Consider the following 25,711-nt stretch of genomic DNA (forward strand, 5'->3'; position numbering starts at 1 on the left):
CCTGTCCCGCGCCGCTCTGCCTCCTCCTTCGCCGGCTCTCGGCGTCTGGTCTCTTCGCGCATGCGCGGTCGCGTCTCCCCCGTCGCTGAGCCTTCTGGGAGGTCGCGACCCGGTGGCTCCGCCCCAACATGGCGGCGCCCATCGGGTATTTCTTCCCGGCGTCTTCCTAGGTAAGACGCCTTTGCTTTGTAGGTGCACTGTCTGCCGTCAGTGTCCCTATGCCCTAGGCTCCCCTGTACCAGTGTCTTTTCTCAGCCCAGTCCTTGCTTTGTCTCTGTATCCTGCCAGTCCGTGTTCCTGTTGTATCCTGCCAGTCCGTGTTCCTGCTGTATCCTGCCAGTCCGTGTTCCTGCTGTATCCTCCCAGTCCGTGTTCCTGCTGTATTCTGCCAGTCCGTGTTCCTGCTGTATCCTGCCTGTCCGTGTTCCTGCTGTATTCTGCCAGTCCGTGTTCCTGCTGTATCCTGCCAGTCCGTGTTCCTGCTGTGTCCTGCCAGCCCGTGTTCCTGCTGTATCCTGCCTGTCCGTGTTCCTGCTGTATCCCGCCAGTCCGTGTTCCTGTTGTATCCTGCCGGTCCGTGTTCCTGCTGAGTCCTGCCGTTCCGTGTTCCAGACATTCTTTCAGTTAAGTCTTGTTTTCCTATTATTCCCTGCCATCCTTATAGCCTGTGGTTTCCTTCTTTATTTTGGGTCGTCCCTTTGGCTCTAGCTGTTGTGTCTCCATTCCCCCGAGGTCCTGCTCCTAACACTCCCTGTATAGGGGGTGATTCCATCTGGTCCGCTCGACCCCGGGGGCTCTAGAGTCACGACCCAGAGGGTCCACTCTCGGATTTCTGTCCGAATACTTACAGGAAGCAAAGGCCATGGACCCCGCTGGGGCCTCTGCTACGCAAAAAGAGCTACTCTTTTTGCGGGAGAATCAGTCCCGTATGATGTCCTTTATGAAGGCTATGGATTCTCGTTTGTCCACGCTCCAGTCCTCCGATCCTGGCAACGCCGCTCTACTCATTGGCTTACAGCAAGAGTTAGCTCAGCAGCGTGACACCCAGGCCCATATACTTAGTTATATGTCTTCTATTGACGATCGGCTGCTTTCCATCCAGACAGCCGCTTCTACGTCTGCTCCTGCTTCCCACCCTCCACCCCGCTTGGCTAAACCGCCTCGGTACAATGGGGATCCTAAGTCCTGCCGAGGATTTCTAAACCAATGCCGTCTTCACTTTGAGCTTCTGCCCCAGCATTACCCGACGGATCGGTCCAAAGTTGCGTTTTTGATTTCCCATCTAGAGGGTGACGCCTTGGCATGGGTTAATCCACTCTGGGAGCGAGACGATCCCCTAGTCTCCCGGTTGTCTGAATTTTTGGAGACTTTCCATCTTGTCTTTGACGAACCTGGACGACTGGCCTCTACAACTGAAGCCCTATTCTCTCTCCATCAGGGATCGTTATCCGTAGGCCAGTACGCTATTCAGTTCCGCACCCTCTCCTCTGACTTGGGCTGGAACAATGAGGCGTTGGTGGGTGCTTTCTGGCGGGGTCTCTCTGGGCGCATAAAGGATGAGTTAGCTGGTCGGGACACCCCTACGGTTTTGGAGGAATTAATTTCCTTAGCGACCCGTATTGACCTTCGGTTCCAAGAACGCGCTCGCGAGCGGAGGTCTCTTCGTCCTTCTTCTGCCACCCGTAAGCCACTCAGTCCACAGCCTAGAACCTCCTCTCAGGCGTCCGCACCGGAACCTATGCAAGTGGACCGTCTTAAAATGTCCGAACAACGTCGTAAAGAGAGGCGCACTCAGGGGTTATGTTTTTACTGCGGAAGTGCTGCTCATTTATTGCGCTCTTGCCCTGAACGTCCGGAAAACTCCTCCGCCTAGGTCAGGTAAGAGAGGCCTCCCTAGGTGTGTGTGATTCCTCTCAACCCCTTACTTTGTCCGTTCTTTTGCATATTGCGGGCAAGGGCGTTTCTCTGGATGCGTATGTGGATTCGGGCGCTGCAGGGAATTTTATTAGGTTGGAAGAGGTTTTGAAATTCTCCGTTCCAGTCAGAACCTTAGAGGCTCCTGTGACTCTAGCATCTGTGGATGGTAAACCTTTACAGGAGACCATTACTCAAGTGACACTTGAGGTGGAACTTCAGGTTGGAGCTCTGCACAAGGAGAGAATTGCATTTTATGTTTTAGCGGGTCTGTCTCATCCTATGCTCTTAGGTCTTCCTTGGTTACGGAGCCACGAGCCCATTTTAGATTGGCGCAATGGTAATATCTTGCGCTGGGGTGAGCTTTGTCGGGAACGTTGTCTGCTGCCAGTGCGTCCTGTGGGATATTCCTCTAATTCTTCTCCTTCTTCTTCCTTTCCCGCCTTACCCTCTGTCTACAGCGCTTTTTCTGATGTCTTCAACAAGAAGGAGGCTGAGGAGCTTCCGCCTCACCGTCTCTATGATTGTCCGATTGTCCCATAGATCTCGTGCCTGGAACTAACCCGCCCAGGGGCAGAATCTATCCTCTCTCTCCTGCTGAGACTCAAGCTATGTCTGAGTACATTCAAGAAAATCTTGCTAAAGGTTTCATCCGCAAGTCTTCTTCTCCGGCCGGAGCAGGGGTTTTTTTCGTGAAGAAGAAAGACGGTTCCCTCCGTCCCTGCATTGATTATCGAGGCCTAAACAACATCACGGTGAAGAACAAATATCCTCTGCCACTCATTCCGGAACTCTTCGACCGTCTTCGGGGTGCGCAAATCTTTACCAAATTAGATCTACGTGGCGCATACAATCTGGTTCGTATTCGTGCAGGCGATGAGTGGAAGACCGCCTTCAATACTCGTGACGGTCACTACGAATACTTGGTTATGCCGTTTGGTCTCTGCAACGCCCCCGCGGTTTTCCAGGAATTTGTGAACGATGTATTTCGGGATCTTCTCTACTCCTCAGTCGTGGTTTACCTTGATGACATCCTCATCTTCTCTCCGGATCTCTCCCCTCACAGGCGAGATGTCCGCCGAGTCCTGCAAAGGCTAAGAGAGAATCATCTGTTCGCTAAGATTGAAAAGTGCGTCTTTGAACAGTCCTCTCTTCCCTTCCTTGGGTATATTGTCTCAAGATCTGGCTTAGAGATGGATCCAGAGAAGGTTTCTGCTGTCCTGAATTGGCCTCGTCCTCTTGGAACAAAAGCAATCCAACGTTTTCTTGGCTTTGCCAACTACTATAGACAATTTATTCCTCATTTTTCTTCCATGACCAAGCCTATCTCTGCCCTAGTTCGCAAGGGAGTCAATTCCAGCCTTTGGACCCCTGAGGCTGAAGAGTCTTTTTTGTCCCTTAAACAAAGTTTTGCTACGGCCCCTGTGCTTCATCGTCCTGATGCTAATAGACCGTTTGTCCTTGAGGTCGACGCATCTTCTATTGGAGCTGGAGCAGTACTTTTGCAAAGATCTTCGTCCGGACGTTTGGTGACCTGTGGTTTCTTTTCTAAAACTTTTTCCGCTCCTGAGCGTAACTACTCTATAGGGGATAAGGAGCTATTGGCTATCAAGCTAGCCTTGGAAGAATGGCGTTATCTTCTTGAAGGGTCTCTTCATCCATTCATCATTTACACTGACCACAAGAATCTGGCCTATATTCAGTCTGCCCAAAGACTAAATCCACGACAAGCCAGATGGTCTTTATTCTTCGGACGATTTGAGTTTGAACTTCATTTTCGACCTGGAAATAAGAATGTCAAAGCAGATGCTCTTTCGAGATCCTTTCAACCTCAGGACATGGAGGATTCTCCGGCTCACATCATTGATCCTGCGAGGATCGTCACTCTTGCTCCTCTAAGAGTGATTCCTACTCCTCCTGGCAAGACTCTTGTGGCTAATCAAGACAAGGAGAGAGTTTTACGTTGGGGTCACTCCTCCAAAATTGCAGGACATGTAGGAGTCAAGAAGACACTGTCTCTTATCTCTCGGCACTACTGGTGGCCATCTCTCCGTCAAGACGTCACCAAATTCATCGCTTCTTGTCCTTCTTGTGCTAAAAATAAAGTCCCTAGGCAGCTTCCCTCCGGTGTCCTGCATCCTCTGCCTGTGCCTTCCGTTCCATGGAGTCATATCGCTATGGACTTCATCACTGATCTACCTTCTTCCTTGAATTGCTCTGTCATCTTGGTTGTTGTAGATCGGTTCTCTAAAATGGCTCACTTCATCGCTTTGCCTGGTCTGCCTTCCGCTCCTGAGTTGGCAAAGATCTTTTTACACCAAGTCTTCCGTCTTCATGGTTTTCCACATCATATTGTCTCAGACCGTGGAGTACAATTTACCTCACGTTTTTGGAGAGCTCTCTGCAGTCTATTAAAGGTTAACTTGGACTTCTCTTCCGCCTATCACCCTCAGTCCAACGGACAAGTGGAGCGAGTTAATCAAGTTCTGACTACATATCTGCGACACTTCACCAATGCACACCAAGATGACTGGGTCTCTCTTCTCCCTTGGGCTGAATTCTCTTACAACAATCTTCCCAGCGAGTCTTCCTCCAAATCTCCCTTTTTCGTAGTCTATGGTCAACATCCGAACATTCCTCTTCCTGTTTCTCTTTCCTCGGGGGTACCGGCAGCGGATTTCTTGTCCCGGGAATTCTCTACGATTTGGAATGAGACCAAAGTGGCTCTTGAGAAAGCTAGCCTTAATATGAAAAGGTTTGCTGACAAGAAGCGTTTGGATGCTCCACCATATTCTCCGGGTGATAAAGTTTGGCTCTCCTCTCGCTATATCAAGCTTAAAATTCCCTCTTACAAACTGGGTCCTCGCTACATTGGTCCTTTTCCTATCTTGAGTCGCATTAATGATGTCTCTTATAAGTTGAAGCTACCTGCCTCTTTGCGCATCCCCAATGCCTTCCATGTGTCTCTTCTTAAACCCGCAGTCTTTAATTGTTTTCACTCCGCTACCTCTTCCTCTCCTCAGCTCTGTACTTCTGATGGAATCTTTAATGTTAAAGATATTCTTGCCAAAAAAGTAGTTAGGGGTAAAACTTATTTTTTGATTGATTGGGAGGGATTTGGCCCTGAGGAGAGGTCCTGGGAGCCCCGAGAGAACATCATCGCTCCCCTTATCATGAAAAGATTCCTTTCTAGCCTTAAAAGGAGGGGGACTAAGGAGGGGGGTACTGTCACGCCCGCACATACTTACCCGGCTTCTCCCATCCCTCGGCGCGCTCACGATCCTGTCCCGCGCCGCTCTGCCTCCTCCTTCGCCGGCTCTCGGCGTCTGGTCTCTTCGCGCATGCGCGGTCGCGTCTCCCCCGTCGCTGAGCCTTCTGGGAGGTCGCGACCCGGTGGCTCCGCCCCAACATGGCGGCGCCCATCGGGTATTTCTTCCCGGCGTCTTCCTAGGTAAGACGCCTTTGCTTTGTAGGTGCACTGTCTGCCGTCAGTGTCCCTATGCCCTAGGCTCCCCTGTACCAGTGTCTTTTCTCAGCCCAGTCCTTGCTTTGTCTCTGTATCCTGCCAGTCCGTGTTCCTGTTGTATCCTGCCAGTCCGTGTTCCTGCTGTATCCTGCCAGTCCGTGTTCCTGCTGTATCCTCCCAGTCCGTGTTCCTGCTGTATTCTGCCAGTCCGTGTTCCTGCTGTATCCTGCCTGTCCGTGTTCCTGCTGTATTCTGCCAGTCCGTGTTCCTGCTGTATCCTGCCAGTCCGTGTTCCTGCTGTGTCCTGCCAGCCCGTGTTCCTGCTGTATCCTGCCTGTCCGTGTTCCTGCTGTATCCCGCCAGTCCGTGTTCCTGTTGTATCCTGCCGGTCCGTGTTCCTGCTGAGTCCTGCCGTTCCGTGTTCCAGACATTCTTTCAGTTAAGTCTTGTTTTCCTATTATTCCCTGCCATCCTTATAGCCTGTGGTTTCCTTCTTTATTTTGGGTCGTCCCTTTGGCTCTAGCTGTTGTTTCTCCATTCCCCCGAGGTCCTGCTCCTAACACTCCCTGTATAGGGGGTGATTCCATCTGGTCTGCTTGACCCCGGGGGCTCTAGAGTCACGACCCAGAGGGTCCACTCTCGGATTTCTGTCCGAATACTTACAGCCACCTTTGCTTTGATCCGCCCCTGCCCTGTCTGTCGTACTAGCCCAGACCATCCTCTGTACTGTATGTCGGTGCTGGAAGCAACCGAACGGCTCACTCGCCTGCTGACGGATCTTCAGTGCTCGACCAATGGCGGATATCTCCTGTACACGATATGATGAGGGCTCTTGACTGGCGTAGTGTGGACTCCAGGTCTTGACCTGTGCAGGTCGGGTTTTCAAACATTAACCCGGCGTAGTCTGGTTTCTGAAACTTGTTTGGTGCCACCTGGGATCTGCTTCCAGGTGCACCACTGCCTCGGGCCTTCTGCTACAGCCTGTCACCTCGACCTCAGAGTATTTCTTAATACACGACCTGCCCATTCCTCTACTTGGTGTCAAATCTCTTCCCGTTTTGGAGAGTTGGCCTTTCATATCTGGGAACTGCGTCATTAAAGTCACCTGACCCGGTGATCCATTTGAACTCTTCCTCCCTGAAACTCTACCTTTTCTGTTTGGTCCAAACAATCTAATGTTGACAGTAGATGGAAGTCTTCTTGCGCAAATGCCGCAGAGCGCTGGTGATTCTTGTCTCTTACGTTGCACCTTCTTATGTTAGGTAAAACAATTTGAGCATGCCAAGATTGATGGGCATGTTATTTGCCTAACCAAGAAAATATGGTGTTACTCTACCCATGCTGTGATTAGATTGCAAGTAGTGAGCCCCTTCATGTGAAGCATTCAAGGATTTCTACACTGAACATTTCCTAACTCTTCCCCTTGGCTCTGAGTGACTGCTCTAGAGTCCAATAAGTAAACCACTAGATCTGTCACTTAGGGCAGAAGGGCGAGGATAGGGAGTATTCAGTGGAATAAACCCCTTCACTCAGCAGCCCATTTTCGTTTTTGCATTTCTTTTTTTTGCTCCCCTGCTTCCCAGAGCCATAACTTTTATATTTTTTCTGTCACCATGGCCATGTCAGGATTGTTTTTTGCGGGACAAGTTGTACTTTTGAACGACACCATTGGTTTTACCATATCATGCAAATGGAAGAAAAAATCCAAGTGTGGTGAAATTGCAAAAAAAAAGTGAAATTCCACAACTGTTTTTTTTTTTACCATGTTCACCAAATGCTAAAACTGACCAGCCATTATGATTCTCCAGGTCATTACCAGTTAACAGACAACATAAATATGTATAGGTTCTTTTTTTGTTTAAGTAGTGAAAAAAAAAACAAAGTTTGTTAAAAAAAAAAAAATGTGGCATTTTCCGAGACCAGTAGTGTCTCTATTTTTTGTGATCTGTAGCTGGGTGAGGGCTTTTTTTTGCATGCTGAGCTGATGCTTTAATGATACCATTTTGGTGTAGTTATGATCTTTTGGTTGCCAGTTATTGCATTTCAATGCAATGTTGCGGCTACCAAAAACATGTGATTGTGGCGTTTTGAGAGAGATTGACAGCTGCATTTAACAGGTTAACAGCCGCAGGTGGATCGTGATTCCACTCGCAGCTGTTAGGTGCACATATCAGCTGTTCTGAAGCCCACATCAAAAGGAGAGACATGACATGTGCTGTACATGTACGGCGCATGTCGTGAATGGGTTAATGCTTGATTTTCTCAATAATTCAATTAGTGTGACCATCAAACTAGGAAGGATAAAACTTCTATACCCTGAACTAATTTTTGAGTCATCACACCAGCTGTCACACTACCTTTAATACTAAGGATAGAGTCACATGAGCGTATATTCTCTCATCCGAAAGAATCTGGTCAATTAGTCAATTATGCTAATCACATTCTGAGCAGAGAGTGATTGCAGAGTGATCCGATTCTCTCCGCTGGAATGTAGGAAAAATGTCTCCATCTTCTCCATTCTGTCAGCCCATGTAAATCTGACTGCAATTGAATAAGAAAAGTGGTGATTGAGAATCCGCGCTGACGAAAGGTCCAAAGTACGAAAATAGACAAAGACGAGGTATGCACGAGGTTTATTTCCTCAACGCGTTCCAAGGTTTTCAAACCTCTTCATCAGGACAAAACCAGAATAAATTATTTATTCTGGTTTTGTCCTGATGAAGAGGTTTGACAACCTTGAAACACGTTGACGAAATAAACCTCGTCCATACCGCGTCTTTGTCTATATTCGTACTTTGGACCTTTCGTCAGCGCGGATTCTCAATCACCATATTCCTTATTCAGTTGCATGATATCCTATTGTGGTCATGCAGCAGCCTTCACGTGCTTCCTATAGCAGTTGTGACTATCCCAACCCTGTAAGGTGAGCGCATTGTTTAACTTTTTATACCCCTTTTGTCACCAAGTAAGACTCTATTTTGCATTTTCTTCTTCAGTTACTCCATTTTATTTGTGTAAATCTGACCGCACCCAGATGTCATCCAAGGGCAGTCCGATGGTTTCCATGGGCTCATTGACTTGCATGGCCGTGTGCGATCTGAATATCAGATCCAACTTGGGCATGCTGCATTTTTTTCCTTGGCTCGAGGAAATAAATTGTACGTGTGCATGGCCCCATAGAATAACATTGGTTCAAGTGCGATCTGATGTTTTGTTGGATTGCAACTCGGACCAAAAATATGGCCAAGTGCACGAGCCCTAAGTCTGTATAGTCAGAAATAAAGAGGCTCAGATCGCTGCAAAAATGTATAAAAAGAGGAATCAGATCAAAATATTTTACATACGGCATTTATTTTAAAAAAAATTGTTTTTTTTATCACGGGATGACATTACTAGATGACTTGGCCATAATGCAGATCTTTCTGTATATTTTGGTGTAATCACTTTGCATAATTTTATTGCAGCTCTTTTTCATTCTTAATTGACAGGAAACAGCTTTATACCTTCACAATTTCATAAATATAATCGTACACATCCTTCTTATTTACATGTCGGTATTTCTTAATGAGGGACTCTGTATGGCAGAAAAGGAGTTGTGGAAAGTTAATAATTGGTGCCGACCGCCCGGTTATTGTTTCCCGATCGTGATTTATAACTGCCTATTGTAAATCCCAACCTTCACTTTGGAAAGCTGCCCGGATATTGCAGTATCATAGACGAGAAATTCTATTACTTCCAATGCCTTTTATCAAAAGAATATTCTTAATTCCATCTGTAAAGAACTTTGGAGGGTAATTAAGAGGGTCATGAGATCGGCCATTCAGATCGTACACGATACTCAGAAAAACCATCCTTAGTTACATGAATACAGATTATGTATCAGTTATCATCAGTCTAACATATAATTAATGGTGAATAAAGAAAATCCTCCTCTTGTACAATGGAAGATGAAAATGAATCCATGCGTCTCTGTAGCCGTCTGCTATAATTTACATTTCTCAATAACATTTTTGCTAAACAGCAGATAGAAAATCCAAAATAATATTTAAAATGGGTGGTCTAGTTTGAAAACTTATTTTCAAAGATCGTTTTTGGTTATTTTGAGTTGATAATTACCACCATTATTTAGCCAGAATGCAGTGTTGTCGCAAAGAGCGTTCTCTTAATCTTTGGAGGATTTACATATAAATGCCAATGATTTCTTGGCCATCATATAGTAATAACCTGATTCCTGCGACACCTTGGGAACTAACTGGTCAGGACAATTTTACCTGTGGCTCCCACAACTTTGGGTAGGGTCAAAGTACTCAGCTGCCCTTAGGGTTCAATCTGGTGTTCCCATCATTAATATTTATTGCGTATCAATAGGATACCCTATAAGGAATCCAATATTGGGACCTTTATCTCAAAAGCAAGGCACCAGTGTGTGCTGTCAGGAGTTGTAATGTGGTCTTCCATGTGTAGCTCTCAGTATTTACCTCTAGGGGTATATTCACACAACATCTATTAGTCTTTTTCTGGAGTTGTTTCGATTATTTTAATCGTCAATGTTTTTTTTCGATATTCTGATATAAAATATTGATATAAGCCAGTGTTCCCCAACTCTGGTCCTCAAGAGCCACCAACAAGTCATGTTTTCAGGATTTCCTTGGCATTACACAGGTGATACTTACATCAGCTGGACAACCCAGAATCCCCTCACCTGTGTAATACTAAGGAATTACTGAAACATGGTCTGTTGGTGGCTCTTGAGGACCGGATTTGGGGAACACTGATATAAACTATTAAATATGCCAGAAGATTGGTCAGGTCACTTTTTTTGCCGCTTCACATCTTACGAAGTCTGTAGCAGTTAAAAGAAGCTCTAAAAGATTAAACATGTGCACAGCAAATCGTTTTGACATTGCTGTGCATTCTTATTAGCATTTCACTAGTGCTTTTTCAGGAGGGGTTCCGGTGGAATCTACCTCCACACTGCCTAACCAGCACCACAGATGAAGGGTGAGACAGGCCCAGACACAGGTGCACAAGCAGAGCCTAGGGCAGGGCAGGGCTGCTGTATGTGTGTACAGCAGCCTAGATCAATCACAATGAACACAGAAAGAATGGCGTGCATGACCCAGCATGACCCTGGGCCTGTCTCACCCTTCATCTGTGGTGCTGGTTAGGCAGTGTGGAGGTTGAACCAAAAAACATTAGTCCGGACCTGGTTAGCCTTTATCTGCGCTTGTCCTTTTTTGGTGCCATGAGAGTGATTCTGAAGTGCTTCAGGTACAATTTGCATTTAATGTGGTTTTGCTTTTAATACATTTAGGAGGCCATAATGGCACAGCGAATATAAAAAACGTAGAGTAGGACTGCCCCATTTGAGAATGCCTTGGCATGGTGGGGTGGCTCAAAGAATTGATCAATTGTTAGCTAAATGTCTCATTTTGAAATACAGTTATAATAATTTTTAATAATAATTTTTATTTATATAGCGCCAACATATTCCGCAGCACTTTACAATTAAGTGGGGACATGTACAGACAATAAATTCAGTACAAGTTAAGACAATTTAAACAGTGACATTAGGGGTGAGGTCCCTGCTCGCAAGCTTACAATCTACAAGGAAATGGGGGGACATAATAGGTGAAAAGTGCTTGTTATTTCAGGTCTGGCAATTATAATAAATAGGGATTTTCATACAAAGCTGCATGATCCGGTCATCAGCCCGTGTGTTTAAGTGCAATAGTCAAGTATCAAGTGCAGTTATCATGTGCATGGAGGGTGTGGAGACAGATGAATAGTAGGTGCAGATTCACAGTAATATTTGGAAGGAGGGAACAGGACAAAGTTAATTTACTGAGTAGTTGATGTGGTAGGCATGTTTGAAGAGATGGGTTTTTAAAGCGCGCTTGAATAGGTCGGGGCTAGGTATCAGTCTGATCGTCTGGGGAAGTGCATTCCAGAGAGCTGGCGCAGCACGAGAGAAGTCTTGAAGACGGAGGTGTGAGGTTCGGATTACGGGGGATGTTAGTCTTAGGTCATTTGTAGAACAGTTAGAAATTAATATGTGCATGTACACTTTTTGTATTGCGTTCTGACCATAAGCAGCGCTGGCTTCTCCCCTTTTTTATTCTGGTGGAATCTGCCTGAATAAGGCATTGTGTGCACATACCCTATGTGAGCTTTAAAATCCTGAGCCAATGCACACATCCTATCAATATACCACAAATGGCCCACATGGCACAACCACTTTACGTGTCTCTGTTTGGTCCAGTGCTTGAATCCTTGTGGGAGAATGAAATCAATTGTGAATAATTGGAGGCCTGGATTCTATGGGTAAATGTTAAAGGGTAGCACCGGGGACATTGCTAGGGTCTTAAACGATCAGGGGCCCAAGTCCCAAGGAAGGTCTTCACATAAGGGATGTCTTCACTACTATGTAAAGAGAACCTGTCACATCCAGAAATGCTATTTCTATCCATTTCTTCCTATCAAAACTCACTATACAACAATATTATCACTAATGATGGGGGAACCTGAACTGTAAAGTTCAGGGTCTGTAACAAACACCTTCTGTCCGTGCATGGACCCCAAACACGGAATTCTCCAGGAAGTCCGTATTACTGTTCGTGTTAGGCAGCCTGAACATTGGGTATTTCAGACACTGTCATCTATGTGACAGTGCGAGAAACATCGTCTGTGATAGGCGGTAAGTTTGTTTCAGATGATAGTGTGTGTGAGCCAGCAGCTGTGACCAGCAGTAAAAAGGTTACCGCAGGTCTCAGGCATTGGCTGATGAGAGTACTACTCTCAACATAGTACGCCTGCTCTCACTTATACCATCAAGCGCAGGTATACAGTGATGGGAGTATTCACCAGCTGGCTCCTCTACAATAAGTAAATAAATCTATTTTTGACAACCATTGCAGGCAAAATCAACAACTGCAGCTGTAGCATTCAGCTGTCAGCGTTATCTTGGCTGGTTATTGTTTTTTGTTCAAAAATAGAGGGGTCTCCGTGCTGTTTTTTTAATTATATAAATAAACAAGTTAAAAAAAATCATAGGATCCCCCCATTTTTGATAACTAGCCATGCTAAAACCTTATCGGAGCACCATTCCTTTAAGTGCCCCTTAGTTCCTACAGTCTTTTACAGTTGATGCTTTTTTCCTTCCAGTGCGGAACAAACAAACTGTAATAAGGAGAAACATCAAGATGATGAGTCCATTCCCCCGTACCACTGCCACAACAATAACACTAAGGCTTACGATGCCAGACAGAAAGAGCAAAACATGGCCCGAAAGAAACTCTACATTGCAGCAGCCATTTGCTTGGCATTTATCGTGGCAGAGATTGCAGGTAACTTTAGGTCAACACACTCTATATGTTTAGTTCTTTGGTTTAAAAAAGTTTGATCTATTTACTCTATTTCCAAGGAAGGTCAGACGTTCATCTTACAAGGAATGTGTCACCATCAGGAAATGACTTATTGTTTATATTAGGCTTTTGCGCTACATGTTGTAACGGAGGCGCTGTTTGTGGTCACCTGGCAGCTGGAAAGATGGGTACAACGAACAGGCATGACATCAGCTACTCCATTTTCCACATCACAATGATTGCCTGGGACTTCAGCCTTTAACCCCAATACAGGAATTTGGACTTAACAGGGTCCCCTAGGCTGGGACCATGGAGTTAGCTGCTCTTCGGTGGTGCAAGCTAGCTGGAAGAATGATCTGGTAGTCGGCTCAGGACCACGAGGTCAGTGCAGGGACAAAATCGTAAGGCAGGAAAATAGTCAAAAAACAAGTGCGGTCAAAATCAAAAAAGTCAACTGGGAAGCAAAGCAGGATACTAAGATGTTCATTGGAGCTAGTCAAGTTATAACTGGCAGCGCAGGGGCATACGTAGAAATCATGGGGCCCCATAGCAAAAGTCCTAATTGGACCCCTCCAAAATAAAATAAATATTTTACAGTGGAACAGAAGAGCATATATCACAACTTTGCAATATCTTACAAAGTAATTTTGGTCCTATTGAAGCCCCTTAGTGTTCCCACACATTAAGATACCCCTTTTATGGCCCCCATAAATCATACCAGAAAGTGCCCCGCAAGCACAGTATGATACCCCACAATGTCTTCCTCTAAATGCACAGTATGATGAGCCTACAGAACCCCTCTGCAAAGTATGAGACCCTATCAGTGACCTCCAACACAATATGATACGCCTACAGTGACACCAACACAGTATGATGGCCCCCACAGTCTCGCACACACAGTATGATGGCCCCGACATAGCCTTCTATACAATATAATGGCCTTCCATACAGTATGATGACCCCTATGCAACTCTCTACACAGTATGATGCCCCCCACACACCCCTCCATAGCATGGTGACCTCAACACATCTCTCCACACAGTATAACGGACCCAACAAAGCCAAAAATCCTGTATAATGGCCCACACATAATACGCCACGCAGTCTGATGGACTCAACACAACCTTCCACACTGTATAACAGTCTGCATACAGTATAGTGACTCGCTCTCAATTTTCCTTTCATTTTTGTCCTAAAATCAGTAAAATATTAAAATTAATAGAAAATAAATGAATTACCATATGTTGCTAAAAAAAGAAGATTACTGCAGCCAGAGAAAGACATGTATAGCTTACAAGTGGGCGACTCCCAGTTTTAGTAGCACTGCTTTATAGCAGATGAGTGGAGGAAATAGAGGAAAGTGGCCCATGAATGCACGATCTGACTACACAAATGGTCAGTTTGTAGTCTGTTACCATGGATATACAGGTCTGCAGCGGAGCTGTAGACACAAGACTAGGATATTTTCATTAAAGTCTGCTTTAATTTTTATAAACTGGAATAACAAAAACTATTTCTAAAGGTTCCATACCGTTTCACATGCCATCAATTGCATAGCAATAGACCCTCAACAAGTGATTTTTTTAAGGAAAATTAAAAGGGGAGATGTATAGTGTAGCATTGGTAGAAAGAGCAGCAGATCCTGAAATGTTCTAGAGGTGAAAAAGTAAAATTTTTGTGTTTTGGGTGCGAGATGAATATATATTTTTAGACTTTATGAAACATTAAGATACTGCAGGCAAGTCCAGGATGACAATATGGGCAGTAGGAAGCCCAACAGGGCTATAGGTTATTATTATTATTATTATTATTTATTTATATAGCACCATTGATTCCATGGTGCTGTTCATGAGAAGGGGTTATGTCAAAATGCAGATATAACAGTAAACAAACTAACAATGGCATGGCAGACTGATACAGAGGGGAGAGGACCCGGCCCTCGCGGGCTTACATTCTACAGGATGGTGGGGAAGGAGACAGTAGGTTGGGGGTTGCAGCAGCTCCGGTGTTGATGAGGCGGTAGCTCCGGTAGTGGTGAGGAGGCAGCGGGGTCAGTGCAGGCTCTAGGCTTTCCTGAAGAGGTGGGTTTTCAGGAGGGTGATGAGTATACAGTATAGAATAATGTTAAGTGTAACAATCTTGCTCGAATGTGATATAACTAAGCTGGTTAGTGAGGGGCCTAATGACCATCACTATCCGGGGGCCAGATCTGCTCTCACTCCATCCCAAAGTAAGATTCACACTTTTCTTGCCTGATCCTAATTCTGCTCGTCTCCTGCTGTTTCAGGTGGATACATTGCTGGCAGCCTGGCTGTTGTAGCTGACGCTGCTCACCTTTTCGTGGATCTTTCCAGTTTCCTAATCAGTCTATGTTCCCTGTGGTTGTCATCAAAGCCAGCAACAAAGACACTGACCTATGGCTGGTACAGAGCAGGTATCGAAATATACTCAAGGTCCAAGCAAGCAAATGTCTCAATATTTCCTCTATGTGATCTGTGCAAATCGATACATCTAGATAATGTTAGTAAAGGGCCAACTGGGAAGCAGCCTGCTGGATCAGAAACCTCCCCAAATGTTCAGTGTGCAATGTTAAATGGATTTTTTTGGAGACTATTGATGGGCTATCCTTAAAGAGTCCAATCACTATTGCAACTTATCACCTATTCATGGAGGTCCTAACTTTTGGACCACACAAGACCCTATGGGAAACACAAGACCCCTGATCTTTGGACCAGTGGTATGTGGATAGGTGGTACTTTGTAAGGAGACACAGCCGTTCATGCAATTAATCATCAAGGTGTCAGACCCCCACTATTCGGATATCGATTAAGGAAATGCCATCAATACTCCTTTAACCTGGTAATGTTCAATCCTGATCCTTTGGAAACCTCAACCCCTTCATACGGTATTGAACTTGGAAACTTCCAAAAAGTGAAGAAAGGCTACTTCCACTGTCTAAAGTTTAGTTTATATGCACATTACCATATTGCTCTCCAAGACGCCAATGCAATGTATGTGTACTGGGAAACACATATTTCTATTATGGCTCCTTCCAGTTAATTTTCGGGAAGCTGACCTGCTTACCTCTGGTGCAAGAATGATCTGAAAAATGGATTTCCACCAGCACAATATCAGTGAATAGAACATGTATCTGAATATGGATTTATTTTCCTACAAAACATTTTGCTTTTATATTTTTATTTCAGAAATTGTTGGTGCCTTGTTATCCATGATCACCATATGGGTGGTGACGGCAGTACTGGTCTACCTGGCTTGTGAGAGAATCCTCTACCCCGATTACACCATTGATGGGACAGTTATGCTCATGACGTCCGCCTGCGCATTAGGCGCCAATATAATGTAAGTTGTGGAGTTTTACAGTTTTTTTGGCCACGAAACTTGAAATTTCAATGGTCGCAGAATCAAAATTTTATACAATTCGTCATCAGCATAACCATTATCTCTTCTTTTTTCTCTTTGCTTCTTTCCTTCAGTTTCTTGCTCCTCCTTCTTTCGTTTTTTTCTTTCCCTCTTCCTTTCTTTCTTTCTTTCTTTCTCTCTATTTTTTTCTTCTTTCACTTTTACTTTCCTTCTCTCTTTTTTCATTCATTTTTTCTCTTTTCTACTTTTCTTTCTTACTCTTCTTTCCCTCTTTCATTGTTTTTTACTTTACCTCTTTCTTTCCTTCTTTGTTGCTTCTATTTCTTTCCTTCTTGTTTTCCTTTTCCCCTATTTCATTCCCTTTCTTCTTTCTTTTTCTTTTCTTTTCGTTTTTCTCTCTTTCTTTCTATCTTTTCTTCTTTCTTTTGTTCTCTTTCATTTTTTTCTTTCTTCTTTTTTCTTTTTTCTCTTTTGCTTTTCTTCGTTCCCTATTTCTGTCATGGCCTTTTTTATTTTGGTAGTTGTTGGTCTACGCTCCAGGGGTTAATGCTGATAGCCTCTCTTTGGCTCTGGAAAGGCTTTTTATAGCCTCTGTTGGGCTTGGCTCCTTGTCAGTTATACTTCTACCCTCGGCTGAGTTAGTTGACCCCTGTGTGCCTGTGCCTTGTGCCTGTTTTTGTGTTTGATCTCTTGGTTCTGTCCCGGTCTGTCTCTCCGTTGAGTATTTGACTACTAATTTGGTACTCTTTGCTTGCTTGCCTGGTTCTTGACTCCTGCGTGGTTTGTGAATATCCATTCTGTCTGTCCCTTTGGTACCGTTATTGCCCCTCTCGGTTTCCTGACTCTTTTGGATTGGCCCTGACTACTCTCCTGCTTCTTGTGCTCGTACCCGGTGGCCCCCTACTCGCCTTACCTCTCTGAGGTCCAGCCGATCCCAGCCATGTCCTGCTATCTCCTCCGGGCGTCCAGTAGTTGGCTCCACCCCAGTCCCTCCTCCTGCGGTCACGTGCCGCAGGTCCTGCTCACCGGCGGTCGCGTATGGTCCCATTTCTCCCCCCGGAAACTGCGAGCCCTGCGTTCCTGCACTTCACAGGACACGTACTGACCAATGTGTATCTGTTACGTGGTTCCTGATACTTTCTCTCCATTTTTCCTTCTTTCTTTCCTTTTCTTGTTCTCCTCTCAGAAACTGAACTAGGATCAATTGAGTTCAAGATTTTCACACCTGGTTTCACCCTTTTTCATTGCACAGGGTTGAAATGAATGGCAAATCCGCTACAACATATTCTTGTATAAAACATGCAGATTTTGCTGTGGATTTCATGGCAAATTCTGTAATTGTTTTTTTTTTTTAGCTCCAATTTACAGACCATATTAATGTACTGTAAAGAAATATTCTTGTCTTTCTTTCATTAGATATTATTTTCCTTGGTAAACTGACAACCAAATTCCACTAGAACCTAAGTACAACATCAAATTTAGAATAGAAGTTGGATGAATACTTGTTAATTAATTGCCTCATTAATCCAGTTTCACAAATCTCCAGAATTTATATTAATTATATAAACCATATAATTCTCTCCGTTCTCATTCCCTCCACACATTTGCAGTCCTCAATGTAGAGTCAGCTGGCCACCCTATTACACATCTTCCACAAAATCCAGTAGATCCTGCATATCCTCTGTTCCATCATTCACCAAATGAGCTCCTCCTTGTGATTTCCCTAGGCAGCTGCCTACTCTTCCTACCCATTGTTCCACCCCCGAGGAATTTTCATATAGAGAAACATATATTAATTGTAATTATTGTCTTCTATATTGGACTTTTCATATGGCTCTAAATTTCTGCTGGATCAGTGAATATTGGGGTCACCAGATTCTCTTTCCCGCATCAGGAGTAAGAAGACTTAGGCATGTTGGATTTCAACATGCCCGATCCTCTGTTCCTGTGGGAGATAATTGCCCTGCAAAAGGCAGCATTTAAAAAACATGCTCACTCGACTGATCTGAATGTTCATATTTATTGGAAAGCAGTAGTGTTTCAAAATAAAGAAAATAAACCTTTTTTGGCATCCCTACTCCCACAAATATAGAAATATAGATTTATTTAACCCACATGGTAAACACTATAAGGAAAAAAATAAATCGAAATGCCTCCATTGCCATTTTTAATAGTCATGTGACAAAAATGCAATAAAAAGTGATTAAAACATCATACACACCCCAAAGCGACATCACACACCCCTCAAAATGCCATGAATAAATAACAGCTCACCACACGACAAAAACAAACCCTCACGAAGCTATATCTGCAGAAAAACAAAAAAGTGACGGGTCTCCAAAAATGGCGAAACAAAAGTTCTGAATTATTTTTAAACACTAAAATACAAAAAAGAAATATTGTACAAGATTGGAATCGCTGTAATGATTTTGACATGAAGAATCTTGTTACCAGGCCATTCTTATAACACCGTAAAAACAATACCGAAAAAAAACAATGACTGATTTTGTTTCACTTATTCGGCCCACTTGGATTTTTTTCCTATTTTTCAAAACATCATACCGTAAAGTGGTGAATGATGTCATTAAAAACTACAACTCATCCTACAAAAGATAAGCCATCCTACGGTGATGTCAAAGAATAAAACTGAGTCTTGGAAAAAGGAAAAAAAATCTAAAACAAAAAATGAAAGGCATTAAAAAAAAAAGATATCGAAATAATTGTTTTTAGACTCCTGGACACATATTCCAGATAACTTTCCAACTTTCTATAACACTTTCTTCCTTCTGTCCAATCCTAAGAATATAACAATTGTTGTGTTTTTGCTGATGATGGCTTCTCCTTGTTATGACTCGACAGCTTGGCTTTGGTCCTGCATAATACAGGACATGGTCACAGTCACTCCGGAGGTCAACATCAACATATGGCACCTGATTACAAGCCTCAGACTAATGCCAGCATACGTGCCGCTTTCATCCATGTCATCGGAGACCTGTTTCAGAGCGTCAGCGTGCTCATTAGCGCGCTCATCATATACTTCAAGGTCAGTTTATGATACGGAAGCCACAGAATACAGAAGTAGCGGAAGTTTTCCAACATTCCGAGGATTCTCTGTATAGTGATACATGGAAAAGGAGGCAACGTCTCTGTAACCAGACACATGATACCATGCGCTCCTTATAATGTAGTATTATATTGGGATTATAGTTAGTATAAGTTTATAAAAATGGATCCACTTGTGTATTTTCTTACTTTTTAATATATGGAAACTTTGGAGAAAAATCTTGTTTACGATATGAGTTTGCCTTAGATCTGCCCTTGTTGTTTTTCATCACCCCGATCACAATTTGGAATGATCAGCTCTATAAATATATACATCATTGTCAATACATCCCTTTTTTAATGCCAGGATGAGTCATCATGGGAAATGTGGCTTCATGAACTATCGTCTGCATATAGTGATTTTTATAAAAAAGAGTAAAAGACAGAAAATGATTTTTTTTTCCTTTTTTTTTAGATTGCATGTGGGAAATAGAAAACCAGTGTGATAATCTTGGCTTAGTTAGAAGGTGTAAGGAGTTTATGTATGAGTTAATAAAGTTGTAAAGAAATTTTAAGACAATAATAATATTGAATAAATTATCATATTTTTTTTATTTTAGCCAGAGTACAAGATAGCTGACCCAATTTGCACATTTATATTCTCCATTTTTGTGCTGGCCACAACAGTTACTGTTTTACGTGATATTCTGCTTGTGTTAATGGAAGGTAAGTGATGGTGTAAAACTTTGCATTCCAACATTAATAATTAAACAAACTGTAAATTACTACCAGCATTGGATCAACTTTATGCCGGTGTCCCAAGCTCAATTTTGTAGTTACTTTCCATATCAATAAGGCCTACTCTTAAAAGGGTTGTCCAATTTCTCAATTATGGACGAGAGAAAGGCTGAAAAGATAGCGGCACTCACCACTGGTAACTTAAAACAAGCTTTGTATTGAGGGAACGTGCACACGATGTGGACATGGGAAAGCAGAGACGAGTGACAGCTGTTTCGCGTGAAACAGGCTTCTTCTGGCTTATCAGAATGATGAGCAGGGAGAAGCGTGTTTCACTCGAAACAATGTTATGTTACAATATTCCCCGATGTTAAAATATATGCAGCCTGTGGGTGCCTGGCTCGCGTGACATAGCTATGTCATGTCAGCCCTGCTGCCAATCAGCAGCCACAAATGGGCTGCTTCACTGTCACTTCCTTCAGACGAAACTGACAGCCAGAGGAAGTGAGAGAGCAGCAGTAGTTGTGCCTACATCCAGATGTCAGTTTCGTCTATAGGAAGTGAGAATAAAGCTGTCCATTAGCGGCCACAGATTGGCTGCAGGGCTAACTTGATATAATCTCACACAAGCCGTCGGAGACTCGACGCCAACGTCACTAGAATGGTGCTGACACCGGAGGCGAAAATAGGTTGTTAGTATGTTCTATACGGGATTATAATTATTGAAAAGGAGTTGTCCGAGTAGAGGACAACCCCCCTAAGGAATAATATCATATGGAAAAGTTTTTAGGCAGCTTTGAAAAAAAAAACTGCAAATTAAGTAAAAATGTGTTAACAGTTTATTTCTATAAGTTAAGAAAATGCAATGTTAATGAACAAAAAAAATCAGAAATCTAAATCAAATAATGATGTGGTGTGACTGCCCTTTGCCTTCAAAACAAGATTGATTCTTCGAGGTTTACTTGTATACTGTATTTAAAGGAAATAGGTAGAAGGTTGTTCCAAACATCTTGGAGGACTAACCACAGATCTGTGGATGTTAAAATCGTGAAAATCCTTCTGTGTGTTCATGTGATCCCAAACTGACTTCATGATGAGATCTGGGCTTTGTGGAGTCCATATTATCACTTCCAAGACTCTTTGCTTTTCTTACATGTCACAGGTGATACGTCATGGAAAGACTGAGCGTAGCAACATGACACAAGTTAGTTGTACTGTATCAGCAAGGTTTCTCCCAAGATTTCAAAGTAAACTAGGTTTCAAGATGAAGATTATAGATGCACTGCGCTGCCAAGGAAACTTTGCGCAGTAGATGAAAGACACGTCATCCATACTGCACTGTGAATTGTCCATTTATGCCATTAGCTCAGAACTGGCAGCAACCAGTGCGACCCAGCTACACTCATCTACTCTTTGGAGAAGTCTGTGGAGAAGTGCATTCATGGAAGAATTGCAGACAAAAAGCCAAACCTTCAACATGGAAAAAAAGACCAAGTGACTATACACAAAAACATAAGAACTAGGGCATAGAAAAATGGAAGCATGTGAAATATTTGACTAAGGGTATGTTTCCACTGTCAGTATTGGCAGCGCTTTGGACGCAGCACATGTCCGCTCCGTCTAAAGCGCTGCCGGCTTTTGTACGCGCAGTGATTCTGGAGGTGTTCATTGAACCATGCGGAATCATCACATCATATACATTGGACTGTGATGCACAGTCTCCGCAAGATAAATTGACATGCTGCAGTCTAGAAAGACGCGCCGTATGTCCGTTTACGCAGGTCTGCCGAGGCATCCCTGCAAGCATAGTGGAGATGGGATTTCATAAAATCCCCTCCACTATGCTGTAACATCTGGTCACTGCGGTTTGGACGCTGCGGCTGTATGCAACGTCCAATCCACAGGAAATACTGACCGTGGAAACATACCCTAACAGAAGGCAGTCAGTTTTCTGAAGGGCTGAAGAACAGTAAAAAATAAATGTCAGGAATGGTGATGCACAGTGGAGAGTCTTTGGAAATTTGGGGCTGCATTTCAGCAAATGGAATTGGGGATTTGGTCAGGATTAGTGGTATCCTCAATTCTGATATACAGTGGCATATAAAAGTTTGGGCACCCTTGGTCAAAATTATTGCTATTGTGAACAGTTAAGCAAGTTGAAGATGAAATCATCTCTAAAAGGACTAAAGTTAAAGATGACACAGTTCTGTTGTGTTTTAGGGGAAAATTTAAAAAAAAAATTACAAAAAGGAAAATGGGCCGATGCAAACATTTTGGCACCCTTGGAAATTTGTTTGCTCAGATAACCTTAACCAAGGTTTGAAACCTTAATTAGCCTGTTCGAGTTATGGCTTGTTCACTATCATTGTTAGGAAATGCCAGGTGATGTAAATTTCTTAGCTTTATAAAAACCCAGCCTCCTCTAACCATGTGCCAAAAAATAGCAGCCATGGGTTCTCCTAAGCAGTTGCCTAGTACTCTGAAAATGTACATGGTGGAGGCCCACAAAACAGGGGGAGGCTGTAAGAAGATATCAAAGCATGTTCAAGTTGCCCTTTCCTCAGTTCAAAATGTAATTACAAAATGGCAGTTAATAAGAACAGTGGAGGTCAAGATAAGGTCTGGAAGACCAAGCAAAATTTCAGTGAAAGCTGCTCGTAGGATTGCTAGAGAGACCAATCATAACCCCAGCATGACTGCAAAAGACCTCCAGAAAGATTTAGCAGACTCTGGAGTTGTGGCACATTGCTCTACTGTTCAGAGAAACATGCATAATTATGGCCTTCATAAAAGAAAACCTCTCCTGCGTCCTCACCATAAAATTCATGGTCATAAGTATGCAAAAGAACATCTAAACAAGTCTGATGCATTTTGGAAACAAGTCCTGTGGTGAACCAATGACCTTAAAATAGAACTCTTTGGCCACAATGATCAAAGGTATGTGTGGAAAAAAAAGGGCACAGAGTTTCAGGATAAGAACATCTCGCAAACCATTAACCCCTTTCTGACCTCAGACGAGATAGTACGTTCGAGGTCAGAACCCCCTCTTTGATGCGGGCTCCGGTGGTGAGCCTTAATCAAAGCCGGGACTTGTCAGCTGTTTTGTACAGCTGACATGTGCCTGCAATAGCGGCGGGTGGAATCGCGATCCACCCGCCGATATTAACTAGTTAAATGCCGATGTCAAACGCTGACAGCGGCATTTAACTAGTGCTTCCGGCTGGAAATGCGTGCATCGCTGACCCCCGTCATGTGATCGGGGGTCAGCGATGCGTTGGCATGACAACCAGAGGTCTATTGAAGACCGCTATGGTTGTTGATGCCGGATTGCTACATAGGAGCGATCTGAGCATTGCTCCTATGTAGCAGAGCAGACCAGGCTATGCCAGCTTCCAATGGAGACTATTTAAGCATGGCAAAAGTAAAAAAAAATATTTTAAAAAATATGAAAAAATAAAAAAAATAAAAGTTTAAATCACCTCCCATTCGTCCCATTCAAAATAAAACAATAGAAAAATCAAATATACACATATTTGGTATCGCCGTGTTCAGAATCGCCGCCTGATCGATCCATTAAAAAAATGATTAACCTGATCGCTAAACGGTGTAGAGAGAAATAAGTTGAAATGCCAGAATTACATTTTTTTTGTCACCACGACATTGCATTAAAATGCAACAACGGGCGACCAAAAGAACGTATCTGCACCAAAATGGTATCATTAAAAAATTAAACACGTCAGCTCGGCATGCAAAAAATAAGCCCTCACCCAACCCCAGATCACGAAAAATGGAGACGCTACAATTATCAGAAATTGCTCTTTCTTTTTTTTTTAAGCAAACTTTGGAATTTTTTTTACCACTTAGATTAAAAATAACCTAGACATGCTTGGTGTCTATGAACTCGTAATGACCTGAAGAATCATAATGGCAGGTCAGTTTTAGCATTTAGTGAACCTAGCAAAAAAGCCTAGCAAAAAACAAGTGTGGGATTGCACTTTTTTTGCAATTTCATCGCACTTGGAAATTTGTTCCCATTTTCTATTACATGACATGGTAAAACCAATGATGTTGTTCAAAAGTACAACTTGTCCTTCAAAAAATAAGCCCTCACATGGCTATATTGACAGAAAAATAAAAAAGTTATGGTTCTGGGAAGGAGGGGAGAGAAAAACGAAAGTGCAAAACCGAAAAAAAGCTGGGATCATGAAGGGGTTAAACATGGGGGTGAATCAATCATGCTTTGTGGTTGTGTTGCAGCCAATGGCACAGGGAACATTTCACAATTAGAGGGAAGAATTGATTCAATGAAACTTCAATAAATTCTTGATGTAAACATAACACATAAACATGTAAACATAACACCATCTGTAAAAAAGCTGAAGTTGAAAAGAGAATGGCTTCTCAAATGGATAATAATCCTAAACACACGTCAAAATCTACAATAGATTACTTCAAAAGGCGCAAGCGGGAGGTTTTACAATGGCCCTCACAGTCCCTGATCTGAACATCATTGAACATCTGTGGCTAGATCTCAAAATAGCAGAGGATGTAAGACGACCCAAGAATCTCACCGAAGTGGAATTTTCCAAGGAAGAATTGATGAAAATCCCTTAAACGAGAAAAAAAGCATTTACAACCTGTATTTCTTGCATAAAGGGGTGCTATTCAGTTCTAACCATGCAGGGTGTCCAAACTTTAGTATCTGCCCATTTTTTCTTTTTTGTAATTGTTAAAATGTAAACCATGACTATATATATATATACATATATATATATATACAGTTAGGGCCAGAAATATTTGGACAGTGACACAAGTTTTGTTATTTTAGCTGTTTACAAAAACATGTTCAGAAATACAATTATATATATAATATGGGCTGAAAGTGCACACTCCCAGCTGCAATATGATAGTTTCCACATCCAAATCGGAGAAAGGGTTTAGGAATCATAGCTCTGTAATGCATAGCGTCCTCTTTTTCAAGGGACCAAAAGTAATTGGACAATGGACTCTAAGGGCTGCAATTAACTCTGAAGGCGTCTCCCTCGTTAACCTGTAATCAATGAAGTAGTTAAAAGGTCAGGGGTGGATTCCAGGTGTGTGGTTTTGCATTTGGAAGCTGTTGCTGTGAGCAGACAACATGCGGTCAAAGGAACTCTCAATTGAGGTGAAGCAGAACATCCTGAGGCTGAAAAAAAAGAAAAAATCCATCAGAGAGATAGCAGACATGCTTGGAGTAGCAAAATCAACAGTTGGGTACATTCTGAGAAAAAAGGAATTGACTGGTGAGCTTGGGAACTCAAAAAGGCCTGGCGTCCATGGATGACAACAGTGGTGGATGATCGCCGCATACTTAATTGGGGGAAGAAGAACCCGTTCACAACATCAACTGAAATCCAGAACACTCTCAGTGAAGTAGGTGTATCTGTCTCTAAGTCAACAGTAAAGAGAAGACTCCATGACAGTAAATACAAAGGGTTCACATCTAGATGCAAACCATTCATCAATACCAAAAATAGACAGGCCAGAGTTAAATTTGCAGAAAAACACCTCAAGAAGCCAGCTCAGTTCTGGAAAAGTATTCTATGGACAGATGAGACAAAGATCAACCTGTACCAGAATGATGGGAAGAAAAAAGTTTGGAGAAGAAAGGGAACGGCACATGATCCAAGGCACACCACATCCTCTGTAAAACATGGTGGAGGCAACGTGATGGCATGGGCATGCATGGCTTTCAATGGCACTGGGTCACTTGTGTTTATTGATGACATAAGAGCAGACAAGAGTAGCCGGATGAATTCTGAAGTGT

The 25,711-nt window shown here is 43.1% G+C and overlaps 1 protein-coding gene across 2 annotated transcripts in view; it reads left to right on the plus strand.

The window, feature by feature from the left end:
• The window catches only part of SLC30A8 (solute carrier family 30 member 8), a 190,739-nt gene that overhangs the window by 112,997 nt on the left and 52,031 nt on the right, over nucleotides 1–25,711 (plus strand). For both annotated transcript variants that reach the window (XM_069731807.1, XM_069731806.1), the window contains exons 2-6: nucleotides 12,545–12,726; nucleotides 15,032–15,178; nucleotides 15,951–16,104; nucleotides 18,985–19,168; nucleotides 19,788–19,893. In XM_069731807.1, coding sequence (XP_069587908.1) covers nucleotides 12,545–12,726; nucleotides 15,032–15,178; nucleotides 15,951–16,104; nucleotides 18,985–19,168; nucleotides 19,788–19,893 — 773 coding nt within the window. The remainder of the gene's footprint in view (nucleotides 1–12,544; nucleotides 12,727–15,031; nucleotides 15,179–15,950; nucleotides 16,105–18,984; nucleotides 19,169–19,787; nucleotides 19,894–25,711) is intronic.

The sequence above is a fragment of the Ranitomeya imitator genome, chromosome 6 (assembly GCF_032444005.1).
Source record: "Ranitomeya imitator isolate aRanImi1 chromosome 6, aRanImi1.pri, whole genome shotgun sequence".
Lineage (NCBI taxonomy): Eukaryota > Metazoa > Chordata > Amphibia > Anura > Dendrobatidae > Ranitomeya > Ranitomeya imitator.